Genomic DNA, 17500 nt, shown 5'->3' with positions numbered 1-17500 from the left:
TTAAATGCTCCGACACACTTGAGCCCTACATTCAGGCTGTAAGTAGTTTTACAAGCATTTGAAATATAATAGAAATTGTGGACAAATATATCAAAATTATAATATTTTTAAGATATAGATACTTGTAAGGCTAGATGTTGTTACTTTTAACATGCTGTAATATATCACCTTTTAATTGTGAGAAACCTTTGCAGTTCTTCAACCATGTGCTCATATTAGGTCGTGAAGAGAAGACTTTGACCATCTCTCAGAAAGTTTATGATCTCATTTATGAACTGAATCACATTTGCCCATCAGTGCTACTTGCAGTTTTGCCACAGGTATGTATGTTTTCTTAGTGGTTTTAACATTTAACTTTGATTGCAGAAACAAATATTTGATTCTGGTGCTTATTGGCATTTGATGTATTCCTAATATTTTAATCTTCATTTATGATTTATGGATAGTACAATGTTAACTCATTGAAAATATCTTGATATTTACGAATAAGGAAAATATTTATGTGCATGATGTATGGCAATTGTCCTCTTGAATGTTTATATAATAACCTAACTAAATTCTTCAAGAGAAGATATACATACAAAACTAAAAATTTATAATTTTAGTTGGAGTTTAAACTGAAGAGTTCTGATGAAGAGGAACGGTATGGATCTGTCTCCTTGTTGGCTCGTATGTTTTCTGAGAAGGACTCAACACTGGCACTTAACCATAAACAACTATGGACGGCTTTCTTGGGAAGGTATGAACATTGAAATTTACTTTCTTAACCTGTTGATGCTTGTGACAAATTATCACGTCAAGTGGCGGTAGTACCAGCCGCCAAGGACGAGATATTTTGTCATGGCCTTCCATCTGCCCTGTGCATTGGGTGATAGGGCTCGTAACTCTTGCCAATGGCCAGAGTGGGCGAATAGCCCAGTCTACGCATTTTAAATTGCCCCAGTGTTTAGACTATTTCATGCCAAAACAGCCGTGTCGGCAATAGTTGATATATAAATGATTCTTTAAATCATTTCAGAAATCAATAATTTAATTATGCAGTATCTTAAATCATTAAATACTATTTTGTTAAGGGTGTGAAGATGGAATTTTCATTTTGGGGCACCATTCAGTTATGCAGTGTGACTTATGTATTATATGAATCTAAAAACAATAATTTATTATCATTTGTTTATCTATATACCTTGTCTTTTTTTTTTACAGATTTAATGATATTAGCATAAAGATAAGAACAAAATGTGTACAGTATTCTATGCACTTCTTATTGAATCATCCTCTCCTACGCAAAGACATCACAGACACATTAAAGTTAAGACAGCATGACTCAGAAGAGAGTGTGAGGTAAGTGGTTTGTGGACAGGTCTTGGATTTATTATTTAAAAATGTATATTTTAGTTTTGAAAAATTCTTTAAACTCATTCATGACAGGACATATTTTCGACTACTCCTGCTCCCTCCGGGAAGATAACAAACATGTGATGCTTCGTTCTCGCGGTGCGTGGCCGTGATGAACCTCTTACGAATGATTTTCACCCACTATTCATATGGTTTGCATGATTGTGTCTACAATGTAAAGGCACCTCAAAATATTGCCATGTTCAGAGGAGTTATTTTAGTCAAAAACATGTCATAGCAATGTTTTTCTAGTATTATTTTATTGAACTTTGTCTATATTCTTCACTTCTATGTGATAATACCAATGGAAAGTGGAAGCAATCTTTTAGCCTATATTCTTCACTTCTATATGATAATAATACCAATGGAAAGTGGAAGTGGGACATCAAAAAACATTTTTTATACTTTTTTTTTATACCAAAACAAAAAGAACAATATGAATAATCATACAAGTACATATAAATATGAACATGTATTTCATGACATGATTTGACGTGATGTCACGGGTAATCGACAAATTAGGAGTAGTATTACATTAGTAAATTTTTGTTATTTTATTTCTTGGCCAATCACATTTGATTTTACAATAGTTTTTTGACTCAGATCTTTTTATTCAACCAATCAAGAAGATGAAATTACCATGATGTCATCAATATCACATAGTTTTCTGTGACGTTTTTTTTTTTTTTTTTTTTTATGATATATCACATTTTATGACATTTAAATGCCTAAACTAAAGTAAGAGTAAGAAATTATGAAAAATAATTATACTTAGAACAATCTAGCGTTCTATCGCTGACGTTTCTGCACGTCACAACTGCTCCGCCCAGACCTTGGCGAGAAAATGCTTGCCTTCTCAGGGTGTCACCTGGGTCCAGGGATATTATCCTACCATGTGATAAGACATCAACTGTCGTGAATGGGTTAGATAAAGCTGTATCTTTTTATTTTTTTAGGGGCAAGGTTGATTGGATATGATTGTATAGATATTTACTAAATTTACATCTTGTTTGTTTTTGGGCTTTCAGCTGAATAGATAACTTAAAAGAGTTTCAAATTCAGATATTAAGTTCCTAAATTTTGTCAGTTAAATGTTTGACTTCAGCTATATTATAAAGTAAAATATTAGTTAAATTGATGTTAATATTATATTCATCTTCCATTTATGTGCTGTTCTTTTTTCCAGATATGAAGTTGTAATGGCCATTGTTACGACTGCAAAGAAAGATTTTAGCATTGTTTCTGACAGTGAAGATCTTCTTAATTTTGTTAAAGAGAGAACACTAGATAAAAAGGTGATTATTATTAAGTATTATTTGACTGGCAATAAAGAGTGTTCAGAGACATTTTTATTATTAGTGAAACATGGAGATAGTTTTGCAGGGGTTCTCAGTGATCAGTGATAATGTTTTTTTTTTGTTTTTTTTTCCATATTTTATTTGTGTAGAGGTTGAGATATATCACTCACATGTGTTATGGTCTTTAAATTTAGAATTATTCTTGTGATTTTTACTTTTTAATGAGGTTTGTAACTAATTTTGATATTTTAATATCAGTTCAAGATTCGAAAAGAGGCAATGTGTGGATTGGCAATGATCTACAAGAAACACCTAAATAGTCCAGATGTCCCACCAGCAACACGTCATGCTGTGACGTGGATCAAAGATAAGATTCTTCATGGGTATTATATGACAAGCATGGATGATAGGTAAGAGGGATGTTGAAAACGATTAAGATTAAGATTAATGTGGATAACTTTTAAGACGAGTGAAAGTGAAGTAAGAATTGTTTGTGTAGAAATGACTAATGTTAGCAATGGAGCTTCCATTTTGAGTAAATATTTAAGTTTTGTAAGTGTTATTGTCATTACTATAATCATTTATTATTGTTCCAATTTTTATTACCCCTATTCTTACCCATCTGATGCTTATTCTTATTCATATTATGAATGCAGTTTCAACCAAAGTTCTAAATTTTCAATATTTTCTTCCAGATTACTAGTAGAACGTCTCCTGAACACTTGTTTGGTTCCTTATCAGCTTCCTCCAGAAGACCGTATGAAGAAACTTTTCTATCTTTATGCTACCATTGATGATAATGCATCCAAGGCCTTCATAGAACTACAGAAACATCAGTTAGCTGTAAGGAAGAATGTTGCAGAGCTTATCGAGCTTCATCGGAAACCTCAGGATGAAGAGAGGGATCGTGAAATAGCATACCGTCTAGGACACCTCACCAAGTTCCTTCCAGATCCACTAAAAGTGCAAGAATTTTTAAGAAAGTTCTCACAACACCTCAATACTGATTCTCAGTTATTGTCACTGATGGAAACTGTTGTGAGCCATGATGTATCCTGCAAAGATAGTGTTGATGCTGTGGTATGTTGACACAATAATAGTTTCATTTTTTAGATGTGATTTTTTTGTTTTATCTATGGTATAGCTGATTATTTCATATTCCAATTTCTTGTCTATTATCCCAGCAATGTTTTTCATGTTACTTGAATCCTGAGTTATATGTAATTTAACCTCAAGAAGGAAAAGAAAACTTAATGCTTCTTGTATGTCTCTTGATTGCAGACGCAAATACTAAAGAAACTAGGACAGCCTGTAATGACCAACTTGTACTACAATACCATTAAGATGTTGCTAGAGCGGGTTTCAAGTGTAATGGTGGACAGGATAGCACTTGAGGCTTTAGTCAGCATGGTAGAAGGTGCACTTAATGGGGATCCTACAATTTTGGATACCCTCAACCTTACATCTGATATTGCAACAGAGAAGGGATTGAAGTTATTGTTTGTAAGTTATTTTTTTAGGTGTTGTTTTTGCTATGTACCTAGATTATAGTAGATAACACTTTTCATTACCTAGATTATAGTAGATAACACTTTTCATGATTTTTACCAAAGTTTTGTGGTGATATATATTTCTGGACCTGGATAAATTTATTCTCTGATTGAAAATTTTTCAGGTTTTGTCATTTGTGTATCCTTCACACTTCCTGCATCAGGACATCTTGACACGTCTTATTTCCCTCCTCAATGTGCCAAACACAGCCATCTCCCCACCAGTTCTAGCAGTTTTAACATGCATTGGCAAATATAAACCAATAGGTAAGTGAATTTTTCTGCCATCCTTTGACAATAAATCCATGGTCTAGTAATCCCAACCTTCTTTAGCATTTCCTTTTGTAATCCCCTTTTATAAATTCTGAAGTAAACCCATTGCAGTCAGGGATAGCTTTGCTTGCCAGGTCCCCAGGATGGGCACAAATATCACCTGCTCAACACCTCTGACGGATTTTATTTCAGAGCAAGGGAGAACTGCCTGACTTATTACAACTTTTGCATATTCTTTCATTCACTCTTAACAATACAAAGAGTTATTTTTGTGTGTGTGATTTTACTCTGTTTTTCTGTATTATGAGACTTTCATGTCGTTTTACTAAAAGGCAAGACATTCATGATGTTTTACTATATTACAAGACCTTTCATGTGTTTACTATATTGTGAAACTTTCATGCGCTATCTGGCAGACTTTATAAATGTAGGAAACTAAGATTGTAATATAGGGGTCATATCACCTCATTATGTTCTTTGTATGAAGTGTGAGATAAACATTACATTTTTATGAGAGGCCAAAGAGAACTTTTTTATCTGTGTTCATTCAGAAACAAACATGGAAGAAAAAATAATCCCCAATGAAAATAACATGAAGATGGGGAAGAGGACAGAGACCTGTGCTTATGACTGTGAGTGCCACAGCACAAAACCGCCATACTGGCGCAGAAGTACATAGCAGATGCTACATGTATTCTGGGTCACCTTCCTCTTCCCAATCTGCTTGTATATCCTGCATTGCCAGTATTTTAGAGTGGGAGGTTGGCATCTTGTTTTACTTCATCACTCTCTGAAGTTGGGGTTTGGTAAAGACCGTGGATGGATGTCCTTCAGAGCTTGCTTTCTTTCTGGTACAAGGAGAGTTGTGTCATCAATGTTTTTTATAACTAAACTAAATTTATTTTTGTGAATTTTATGGTAATTATAGAAATTTTAATTACAATTATCATCAGTCACTAAGTATAGATATTACTCATAGATTAATTAAGAAGCACATCAATCCACTCCCTTTGTGCGAAATTTGCCATGATGACTTATCATGTCCACTGTGAACCCCCATTGTCAAGCCAAAAATAAATGAACATAAAAATCCTAAACCTACCATTGTTCAGGATTATATCTTATGTGAATGATAGAATTTTCAGTTGCCTTTTTAATTCTCTTGGCTCAGGAATACATATACTAGGCAATAATCACTTGCTGTTCCTTTTCTTGAAATCTGTTTATATAAAGTGCTTTTATCGCTACCAGTATGATTGGTAATGTGTATAGTATCAAAACTATTTATATGACATGTATATTTGTGTTTCATAATTGTTGTTGCTGCATAATTATTTTATTAGAAAAGTTGATTGATAGTGTAATAAAAAACTTCTAACATTTTCAGGTGAATTGTACCCAGAGCTAGCATCAGTACTTATTCCAGTCTGTCAACAGTTTGCCTGCTCAGGCACTCCTAAACAAGCCAAGCATGCTGTACGTTGCCTTCACACAAATTGCACCTCAGATGCAGATGAAGTGTTTGAGAAAATATTAGAGGTATGCAAGGAAAAGGGTTTGAAAAGCTTTCATTTGAAGTTTTGTTCTTCGATAGTCATTCTTTACAGGAGGTTGAATGATAATCAATATTTATTTGTTTTCTTTCATTTCAGAAAATAAAGGAACAGTTAACATTTGATTCTCCACACTTCAGAACATCAGTTGTGTCTTTAGGTCACATAGCATTCAACATGCCAGATAGATTCCTAATTCCAATAAAAAATATAGTATCAAGAAAGGTAAGTTTCTTATTTTGTTACTTATTTTTTGTTTGTTTGTTTGTTTCAGTGAGTAAATGTTTATATGGAAATGTTGTGAACATTCATTTGCTCTCCTTCCCCAATATCACCCCTTCTCTCTCCCTCCTCTTCTCTTCCCTTATCCTCCCTCTCCTCTTAACTTCTCTCCTTTCTCTTTTCCTTCTGTTCTTTTCTCTGTTCTCCATTTCCATCTTTTTCTCCTTTTCCTGCCAGTTCCCCATCCCCATCCCTTTCCCCTTCCTGTTTCTTTTCCCCTTTCCCTTTCCTCTTCCTTTTCCCCTTTCCCCTTTCCTTTTCCCCTTCCTTTTCCCTTTCCTCTTCTTCCATTCCCTTCTCTTCTCCCCCCCCCCCATCTCTTCTTCCATTCCCTTCTCTTCTCCCCCCCCCATCTCTTCTTCCTTCCCCATACATTCCACTTCCCCTTACCCATCCTTTCTCTTCTATTCCTCAACCCTTTTCTCATTTCCCCCTTCCCTTCCCTTCTTTCTCTTCTTTTCTCTCTCCTTCCATATTCCCTCTTCCTTCCTTTGTCCTTTCCACCCCTTCCCTCCCCTTCCCTCCCCATGCCTACATTATTTCTCCTTCCCCTCTTTCCACCTCCTCCTCTTCCTCCTCCTCCTCTTCCTCTTTCTCCTCCTCCCCACATCCTCTTCCTCCTCCTCCTCCCCCTCCTCTCCCCTCCCCTCCTCTCCTCCCCACATCCTCTTCCTCTTCCTCCTCCTCCTCCTCCTCCTCCTCCTCCTCCTCCTCCCCCCCCACATCCTCTTCCTCCTCCTCCCCCTCGTCCCCACATCCTCTTCCTCCTCCTCCTCCTCCTCCTCCTCCTCCCCCTCCCCCTCCCCCTCCCCCTCCTCTTCTCCCCCCCCTCCCCCTCCCCCCCTTCCTTCCTCCTCCTCCTCCTCCTTCTCCTTCTCCTCTTCTTCCTCTTCTTCCTTCTCCTCTTCTTCCTCCTCTTCTTCCTCTTCCTCCTTCTCTGCTTCCTCTTCCTCCTTCTCTTCTTCCTCTTCTGCCTCTTCTGCCTCTTTCTTTTCCTTCCCTCCTCTCTTCCCACCTCTTCCTTGTATTCCTTCCCTTCTGTTTCAAGTTAGTTATTGGTTGAGTTTCATATTTTTTCAGATTGTTAAAGAGTTATTAATGCGCAACCAAACCCCTGCACACACTCCGGGCCCAGTCACCTCGGAGGAACCAGAAGAATGGGTAGAGGAAGAGGAGCTCACAGAGGAATCATCAGTAAAGATGGAGGGCATTAAAATGATGGCACGGTGGTTGCTAGGTCTTAAGTCTGATGTTATTTCTGCCCAAAAAACCTTCCGTATGCTAAATGCCTTTATTCTCCACAAGGGTGACCTTTTGGAGACAGGAAAGATGTTGTAAGTTTTTCAGTATTTAATATTCGTGAAGACTGTGCTTATTATGTTTCTGATGTTTGGTTTGAGATTCTGATACTGTGAATTCAAAAGTCAGATGTAGTGAACTTAGCTTTGGTAGCAGTGTATCCTTATAAACATTCTGTGTTAGTTATTAGTTGGTATCTTACAGAAGACTTAGAGGCATGTGAGGCAATTTAGATGATGAAATATTTAAAAATTGTAAGCATTATTTGATAATACTGTCAGAATATCACAAACAAAGCTTGTCGATTTTGATGAAGTTAAAAGTCTAATTTTGCTAATATTGCCAAGTATGACAAACAGTAATGACATATAATAATACAAAGGGTCCATAAAGTTCATATATCAAAACTATCATAGCCAACTCTAACTCAGTCTAATGGATGAAGTAAAGCAAATGGAAAATATTTTTACATTTAATTATCAACCTCCATTTTGGTTAGAGTACTGTATATTAATATATATTACTTTTTATGTTGATGTGTAATAGGATTGGAAGATTATGGATAACCTGCAAATGAATGCTAATGACTTCTTATGTCTTGCAGGAAATCTGAAATGGCTCATTTAAGACTATCTTCTGGTGCTGCAATGCTTAAAATCTGTGAACAGAAAGGAGTTGGTGACCAGTTTACCTCAGAGCAGTTTTACAACCTTTCTCTCCTGATGAATGTAAGGAAAAAATGTATTATATTTCGAGAACAATGCATCTTGATAATTAAGGATGATTTTTATTTACCATTATATGTACTTACTTGAGGTGAGATGGATAATTAATGTTTTTTGAAATGTAGATCTTGCTCTGTACTTATTTATTTTTTTAATAACACTATATTGAAATGGGAAATCTGCCTTTAGGATGAGTGCCCACAAGTCAGAGAAAGATTTGCCATCAAGCTTCACAAAGGTTTAGCAAGAGGAATTCCACACAAGTGCCTGCCTCTTGACTTTATGGGATTTTATGCCCTTGCTGGTCTTGAGTCTGACAGACAGTTGCGTGTTGCTGTAAGACAGTACATGATTGCAGATATTAACAAGAGGAGAGAATACATCAGATCTATTACCATGTCTGGGGGAAGTAAGTATTTTTATGATCTGTCAATTTTTTCTTAAACTAGTAATTCTCTCTCTCTATTGTTCAACTTAGAGTTATGCAGTACTCATTAAGAAGTTGACAAAACAGTGTCTGAAAATATTGAGTATTAAGGTTTTTGTATGGAAAAAATAATTTGTCTTTTGTTTTATTTGCAGGTGAAAAGGCATCAAGTCAACTACCACACATTATGCCTGATTACATGTTAGTGTTTGCAGTACCTTTGTTGGCACATCATCCAGAATTTACAGATCCTAGTGATGTGTCACAGCTGACACGAATTCGGTCTTGTCTTTGGTTTATTTTGGAACCTTTAATGACCAAGAATGATGCCTACTGCTTTGGATTCTACAAGGCACTGATTGAGCAAATGAAGAACCACAAAGATGCTGTTAAACCAGAAGATGAGCTAACTAATCAGGTATGATTGAATAATCCAGGGTAGAAATTTTGTTTGATAAATTTTTTGGAACAGACATGTATATAAAATAAATTTTTGTATGTGAAAATCAGTGATTTAGATATGTCTTAAAAGTTAGAATTAGCTGTTGAAATATATTTTTTTCTGTTCTTTTTTCAGAAACTATGGGCTGTATGTGATTTAGCAATGGGTCTCATTTTATCTAAAACTACTAGCTTTGAGATGAAGGAATTCCCATCAGATCCGCGAATACCTCCAATGTATTTCAAGAAGCACGAGGATCCAAACTTTGTAAATGGTGAGTAAAGAAAAACAATTTATGCTGGCTGGTTCCACAGTCCTTGATATTAATGATTTTATTAACTGGCATAGGGTCAGCTACTTTGATCTGTGTAACCAATTATTTAACAGCAAATTGTCAAGTACATATATATATTTCAGTGATGAATTTTGGGTAAATTTATAATTGAACTCTGCCAGAAGTCTGTTTTGTACTTGGAAAGAACTTTCAAAAGATATATAATTTCTATGGAAAGGAATGTTTTGTAATTGTAAACTCTTGTTTTAGTCAAATCGTACCTTCCGCTGGAGCTGCAGGTGACAGCACCTAAAGGATCCACTAAAGTGCTGACAGGCGTAACCAAAAAGGTTTCCAACTCAATGGTCGTGTTAAAACCAAACACTCAAATGCATAGTCCACAAGACAGAAGCAAGGTAAGATTGTGTGAATAATGTTCTTTAGTTTATTGTTTTAGATTTTTAATTGATTAATAAATTTGTCTCTTTTTTTGTTCATATCTTTTTTTCCCTGGTATTTTAGTATTCCAGTATTGCTAGATTTGTTCCAACAATTATATTAGTTTTTAGATATGTATGATTGAACCATTTTTTTGGTCCTAATATTTGTTTGTAGAGTTTTTTTTCAGTGCTCGAGATTAGAAAGAAAGAAGATAGGAAATTAAAATTTAAAGTTGTATACTTAGAGGGGTATAATTATCTTATACATAACCCATTGTGTACAGGTGTCATGACATACATGTCGGCACTGATTAGGCCTGAAAGATGGATTAGTTGTGAGATGTGAGAAAGTGTATAGAAATAGTCTCTTGAGTAAGAGTGATGTATGGTATGTTTTCTTATTTTATCTTTCATGCTACAAAGGATACAACAACATCCAGCAGCATAGACCTCCCTGTCCACAAGGAGGTCAAGGTAAAAATACCTGTAACATTTAAGGGAATGTAATATAGTAAAATAGCATAAAATTGATTAATACTAGGAATCTTTTTTTTTTTTTTTTAATACAAAAATATTGGTAATGATTCCTAAAGTGTCAGAGCTACTTGCCAGCAAAGAAGAAAGGTTTGCTAGGTTTGTGTATCTTGGTTCAAAGCATCCAAAGGAAATGTTGAGAAATTCATGAATATTCTATAAGGGAGGAGGAGAAGGGTTGCACTGCCTCACCATCTCCCACTTCAATGGGATAATACTCAGCTGGAGGCTGAACCTAATGGGAGGGGAAATAGTAGCCAAGGTTTTAAGTAACATTGCCTCAAATTGATATGTTACTCCTTAGATCCCTTAAAGCAGGGATGAATGTGTGGTTTGCAATCAAGATTTTCTCTCTCCTTATCTGATTTTATTATTTTTTTTTTTTTCAACAGTCCTACATATTTTTTTTAGGATACTAAATATTTATTATTATTATTTTTTCATAAAAAAAGAAAATGAGAAACATGAAAATTGCAATATGTTGAACACTATGAGTACTCTTAGCAACTTCAGCTGTTGGAAAGGGGAGGAATTGATAATGGAGGTGTAGTTTTGAAAGGTAGTTATGAGTTTTAGTAGCAAGAGTTTGAAATGATGCTTTTGTGTAATCACAGAAACATCAGACGGAATACAAGATATTATATTAGTTTTGCAATTTTTTTTTTTTTTTTTTTTATTGAACAACCCTTGAACAGTCCATGAAAGGAAGAAAAAAGGGAGAAGAAAGAATGTATGAAGAAAAGGAGAGAAAGAAAAGTATAATCAGGGATAGAGAATAAAGAAATTGGGGAACTACAAAGTGAGAGGATTGGAGAGAAGGAAGAGGTTCAGGTTGGGGGTTGGGGGAAGCAGCAAAGCTTAGCGAGTAATTTAGTGAAAGTGGGAAGGTGAGTGATTAGAAGAACAGAATTTGCACAGTAGATACTGATTGAGTCCCTTGTAAACCAATATTGATTCTCTTTTTTTTTTTCTTCTTCTTTCTCTTGTATAGGATGACAGTAGTATGATGGGAGACGATACAAATAACATAACAAATAACCGAAAACGTGGACGTAGTGGTTATGACATAGAAGATGATCTGGAGGATGAGGAGGACAGCACAACTCTCAGCAGTGTGTTGCCGACACCAAGTGCCCCATCTGCATCATCAACGGGACCTGCTAGCAAGAAAGGAAGACTTGGGGGAAATCTCACAGCTCCAGCCAATAGGATTAGTAGGTGAGAATCATGGCCTTTTTTATTTAGAGCAGACACATTTCTTTTGCTGATGTACAAATAATCCACGCTGCAAATTGCATAATTGAATTAATGTTGGTCTTTAGTTTGTATGTATTGATAGTATTGTATATTACAGATAAAATGTATATAAAACTTTTTCCTTTTTTTTCAGTTATCTTCAGAAAGAAACTAATGGGAAGACGTGAGTAACCTATCCTACAGCAAGCTTACAAAGATATTGTTACCAGGGTGCAGAATGGTTGTAGTTTTGCATAGCATACTATGGTAGGAGTGTGACAAAATCCTATATAAACTATATGCCCCTGTACTGGGGTAAGGCAGAAATAGTTTCCATACCAAAGTTTTAAGTATATACTTGGTGACAATTCAGGTGAGCGGTGTATGTTGATCTCTAGACCAGCAGAGGGGTTGGTTCACTTGGTCACAGGTATTGTACATAAGTGTTGCAGAAAGCTGCAAGACAAAACATGAGGCTGTATATGTGAATTTTGAGTGATTGGTGGGTTTTATGGTGAGAAAAGGACTATGGATCATTGCAATATCTATGATTGGGTAGGGGAGAGGAGTATAAAATTGTATTCATATTTTAAACATGGTTATGGTTATTATTTTTCACTGACATCATTTTCTGCACCTTATTAATTATTATGAAGTCCTGAATTATTCTAATTTGTGTGATATCATATATGTTCAAGTGATATTGGTTATTGATGCAAATTCTGAATTCATTTAAGGTGAATATCAATATGGTCACTCTCAATGTAATAATGATGATGAATATTATTATTATTATTATTATTATTATTATTATTATTATCGTCAGCAATGTTAGTATACTCGTTTTATTTATTATTATTATTAATGCTATTAGTGTTATCATCAATGTTATTAAGATTCTCATCCTTTTTATTATTTAAAAATTTATTTTATTGCCATTTTTATTATCAATTGTATTATTTTTCCCTTTTTTATCATCTTTATTATAATAATTATTATTATCGTTATTAAGATTTTCCTCATTATAATAATTATGTGATAGTACTGCTATTTATTATTATTTTTATCATTATTATTATCATTATTATTATTATCATTATTATTTTATTATCATCATCGTTGTCATCATTTTTATTATTATTATTATTATTATTATTAATAATATTAGTATTAGTATTATTAATCATCATCATCATCATCATCATCATCCTCATCACAATCATTATTATGATTATCATTGTTGTTGTAATATTGATGGTATGAATATCATTATTATTAACATTTCCTTATTATTATCTGCAGCATGATTATTGATTATAAGGATAACAGGTGTCCTTACTTATTCATAATAGAATTTGTATTAATTGGATTATCATCATCCACCTTGATCATTGTCTGTTATCACAGCCCATTTTATTTTTATTATTATGTTTTATTCACATTCCAGCAAAATTTCTAGTGTTGATAATTTGGAAATTTTTTCATTGATTATTCACTTATTTTTTATATATTTTATTAAAACATTTTGTATAGATAAATCTGGTAATTTTGGTATTGGAGGAAGTAAACCTTTATATATATTGTTGTTAACTCTTTCGCATAGAGAGGCACATCAGCCATCATCTTTACCACATGTGCTATCTCCCTTGCTGATGTGTTGTAACAACTTGTTTCAGATGCTGATAAGAAACTTAGCAAGTGTTGTAGTGAGCTGCTTTTGATAGACTTTTGAAAGGGGGGGGGGATTATACTTTTTGACAATAGAAAAAAACAACAACATGGAAATGTTATGCAAAAACAATGGGCTCAACTTAGCTGAAAAGTTATTCCAGTTAGTAACTAAATTCATCATAAATATGTTGGGATAATTCTAAAATGCAAAAGGGTTAATATTGATATATGAATAATACTAATACTTCTTCAATATCTTTTATACCATTAACATTATAAATATTATTGATATTAATGAGAGTGATTATACTGTAGATTTTTATTATGGTTATTGATTCTATAATTATTAAATTTTGATGATTATAATGATATTTATTATTTTTTATCATAATTATTTGCATTATTATTATCACTACTTTTTACTCATTTTCAAAAATTATCATTAGCATTAGCATTATTATGGTATTTATATCCACATCCCTTTACATCTATCATCATTGTTGCCTTTTCTGTCACAAGCATCATTCCACATTCTACTGATAGTATTTTTATTGATTAGCTGCTATTTATCATTATCAGTGTCCATATATGGTAAGAGGATGTTTTTGATGATGACAGAGTAGATGGTGAATTTTAGTGATGCAGAAAAAATTGCTGAAGTAGAAAGTAATCTTGTATGTGTTACAAATTTGTGTTATATATATGTATGATATTAGTTTCAGTTGAAAATAATTTCTATATACACAAAAATATCACTTGAGAGAATTGCTTGTTCATTTTGGACAATCATTCTAGGCAAGTGGACATTGCTGAAATTATACTTCCTGCATTTTGTTTTCTCTCCTGATTGCAATTTGTACACTTTTTAGGCTAGTGATTACTAGGAGGAATAATGATGGGAAGTGATTTGTTCCTTTTTTGAAACACAAAAAAGGCTTCCTGAATTTATATATTATTAGTAAGGTGAATTGAGGATATGTGTTATTAATGATGAGATCTAGCAAAGAATAGTACATTGTCAGTACTTCTACCTTACATTACCCATCATAAGATATTTAGATTGCAATGTGAACTGTCCTTTGAGGGCAAAGATATTGTATTGAATTGATATGATGTATTTAATAATAGAAGAAAAACAAGAGACATCAGAAACTAAACAGGAAATGTTTCCTTTTTCCACACAGTTACCTAATGCATTCACAAACTGCAACAGAATTAGGTTTTATGCATATTTGATTGTTATGGATCCAGCTAATCTCTGCCATGCTGTGTTTGTGTTTGTGGTTGTGAGTGTTGGTCATTTGCTTCTTTAGACAGTGAATTTTGAAAAGAGTAAAATCTCACTTTTTGTTTTAACATTTTTTTTTCTATAGATATATTATTTCTCTCGACATGGACTGAATATGAACTGAAATTTTCTTTATTAATTGAAAGCTGTTCAAATGAGATGCATCATAATTTTAAGATATATTATTATTAAGAATGTTTTGATTTTATGTTAGAAAGATATGATGCTTAATTGAAATACAAAGCACTGGCTTTTTGGCTGTATAAAAAGAAGAAAAAAGTTGGAGTAGTGTAAGTGAGGGATATATTTTGAGGAATTAGCATGTGTGTTGTTGCAATACATAAATGCAAGGTGGTGCAATATCAAGGCAATCATGTTTCATGTTCAATTTGTTCAAACTGGAAAGTGGATTCAGACTCCCTTTTTATTCTATTATTTTTGCTCACCAAGGTGTTTTCATTATTTTATATTGCATTAGTAATCATTTGGCATAAATTGAACATTTTCATATTTGCTCACCCAAAATTCTTGTAGAATTGTGAATAACTTTTTCATACCTGTTATTCTTGATAATTTTCCCTAAATATTACTATATCAGAAGTGAAGAATATTGTTGGTGCAGCAACAGTGATAGATGTAAAAGTAATTACATCCAAGAAAAACATAAACAAAAATAGTAAACAGTTTGAAGTATAATTTCTCTCTTTGTCATTCTCTTGTTCTGTTATTCGTTTCTCTTTTTTCTCTTTTCCTATGTACCTTTTGAGAACACCCTCACCACAGTATGCATGCTGTGCAAATGGTTTATCTATGATTTTGATTTTCAGTATGAAATGTGCACTCACTGATGATGAATTGCATTGCTGTTTTTTTTTTTTTTTTTTTTTTTATTGTGGCAAAAATATATTCATGAAGTTCATGCTAAGGCCTCATCATATTTAAGAATGTTCTGTTAATGTTTTTTATTTTTATTTTTTAATTCTTTTTGGTTTAACTTAGATTAGATTATTTACCATTGTTAGGTGGCCTTATCCTTTTTGATATTATAACCAGTGATGTGTTAGCTCAAAAACTGTGAGCCAGTACTATGTACGTAATACATACCTTATAAAAGATTATTTTAGGTTTGTAATTTGAAATAAGATAGGTAAAATATAACCATAGGTTTTGAAGCAGGAAACCTGGTAAGGGAATGAGTTTTCTAGAAAGGAAATGGTCAGTTAGAGAATGTTCACTAGTATACTTTTGTGTACAGTATTCCCAAGATGCTCACTATTTTATGTATATTAGAATTTAGGTGTATACCCTTATGGTTTCAGACATTTTTGCACTTAGTAGCAAGTGGAAATCTACGTTACAGTCCAGCATGAAGTAAGTGATTTTTATGCATTGATATGATTATATTCTGTGACAAGATGACATTCATATGCCTTTTATTTTCTTCCTTCAGACAGTCATATTTATGTATGTCTGTGTTCATGTAAATATATTGGAAAAATTTAGCTCTGTGTATGAATGATATTTTGTTGGAACGTTAGTTCAGGAAACAAGAATGTATATTCATTTTGTTAAAAGATCAAATTTGACTGGTAGAGGTCAGTCATCTATTATGGATAAAGATAATTTTGCTATTGTGATGTTTTGGTTTTCCCCTTTCACATTGTGATTTTTGTTTCACTAGTTTCATGTAATTCCTAGCTTTCTCGTATTGTTTCTGTGACTTCAATAATTTGTTTCAATACAGAGTTCTTTGATATGAAAGACAGTGACGTGTGTTTGTCGTTATCCCTTCTAACTACTTATGTTTGCTGTCCTTTTTTGTCATACCTAAACCAGTTCATATATATATTATATATATATATATATATATATAATATATATATATATATATATATATATATATATATATATATATATATATATATATATATATATATATATATATATTATATATGATTATATGATATTATAATTATGATATATATGTATATTATATTATATATATATATATTATATATATATAGTATATATATTATATATATTATATATATATATAATATATTATATATATATATAATATATATATATATATATTATATATATATTATATATATATATATATATATATATATATATATATATATATAATATATATTATATATATATATATATAAATATAATAATTTGGTTCTTTACATTTGTATATGTTACTGTGATTGATTACTGGAGAAACTTACAGAACACATTTCAGCCATTATTCCTTGTCTTTTTTCCATGGATCCAAAATATTGTAGGTCCATCTTCTTAAAATTTTCAGTGTCACTTGTTTTGATTCTTTAGTTTCATGTCTATAGAGGCAATGCTTATTTGTTAACCCAGTAATGATGGGGCTGTTTTGGCTACAAATGGTTGAAACGCTGGGATATTTCAAACGCATAAACCTAACGCCTCAGGCTATTCGCCTGCACTGGCCGAGGCGAAGCGTTATATGCCCAATCACCTGGCACGCTGGCCAGGAGGATAGCCACGATGAAATCTCTTGTTCCCAGCAGCTGATGCTGCCAATACTTGATTTGATATCTTGTCACCCGTCGTTAAGGGGTTAAAATGTTATCATGTGCATTCTGATGGTGCATCAAATAGTAGCTAACAAGTTCACATATTAAAACTGATGATTTGCTTTTCCAGAATTCACGTTTTTCATTATTGTTTTGAGGAGAATCACAATATTAATTAAAAGCCTTTACATAAGTATCAGTTATCATATTATTATCATTACCATGACCTGCAGCTTAAGGTTTTGTAGCATTAGG

At 33.1% G+C, this 17500-nt stretch overlaps 1 protein-coding gene across 4 annotated transcripts in view; it reads left to right on the top strand.

Moving 5' to 3' along the window:
* pds5 (cohesin associated factor B pds5) overlaps positions 1–17500 on the top strand; it is a 47225-nt gene that overhangs the window by 14572 nt on the left and 15153 nt on the right. For 2 of the 4 annotated variants that reach the window (XM_043008999.2, XM_043009001.2), the window contains exons 5-23: positions 1–38; positions 195–320; positions 606–739; positions 1204–1341; positions 2582–2690; positions 2952–3103; positions 3389–3773; positions 3975–4196; positions 4369–4510; positions 5904–6055; positions 6169–6294; positions 7432–7685; positions 8255–8378; positions 8565–8784; positions 8958–9220; positions 9380–9518; positions 9789–9934; positions 11484–11710; positions 11883–11912. The exon at positions 1–38 is cut by the window's left edge and continues 170 nt beyond it. In XM_043008999.2, coding sequence (XP_042864933.1) covers positions 1–38; positions 195–320; positions 606–739; positions 1204–1341; positions 2582–2690; positions 2952–3103; positions 3389–3773; positions 3975–4196; positions 4369–4510; positions 5904–6055; positions 6169–6294; positions 7432–7685; positions 8255–8378; positions 8565–8784; positions 8958–9220; positions 9380–9518; positions 9789–9934; positions 11484–11710; positions 11883–11912 — 3127 coding nt within the window. Of the gene's footprint in view, positions 39–194; positions 321–605; positions 740–1203; positions 1342–2581; positions 2691–2951; positions 3104–3388; positions 3774–3974; positions 4197–4368; positions 4511–5903; positions 6056–6168; positions 6295–7431; positions 7686–8254; positions 8379–8564; positions 8785–8957; positions 9221–9379; positions 9519–9788; positions 9935–11483; positions 11711–11882; positions 11913–16006; positions 16320–17500 lie in introns of those variants that run through there. The other 2 variants (XM_043009002.2, XM_086536150.1) reach the window with 2 other exon arrangements.

This window comes from Penaeus japonicus, unplaced genomic scaffold, assembly GCF_977035675.1.
Source record: "Penaeus japonicus unplaced genomic scaffold, GWHDUDI00000001_assembly GWHDUDI00000004, whole genome shotgun sequence".
NCBI lineage: Eukaryota > Metazoa > Arthropoda > Malacostraca > Decapoda > Penaeidae > Penaeus > Penaeus japonicus.
This window is presented reverse-complemented; position numbering and strand designations above follow the sequence as displayed.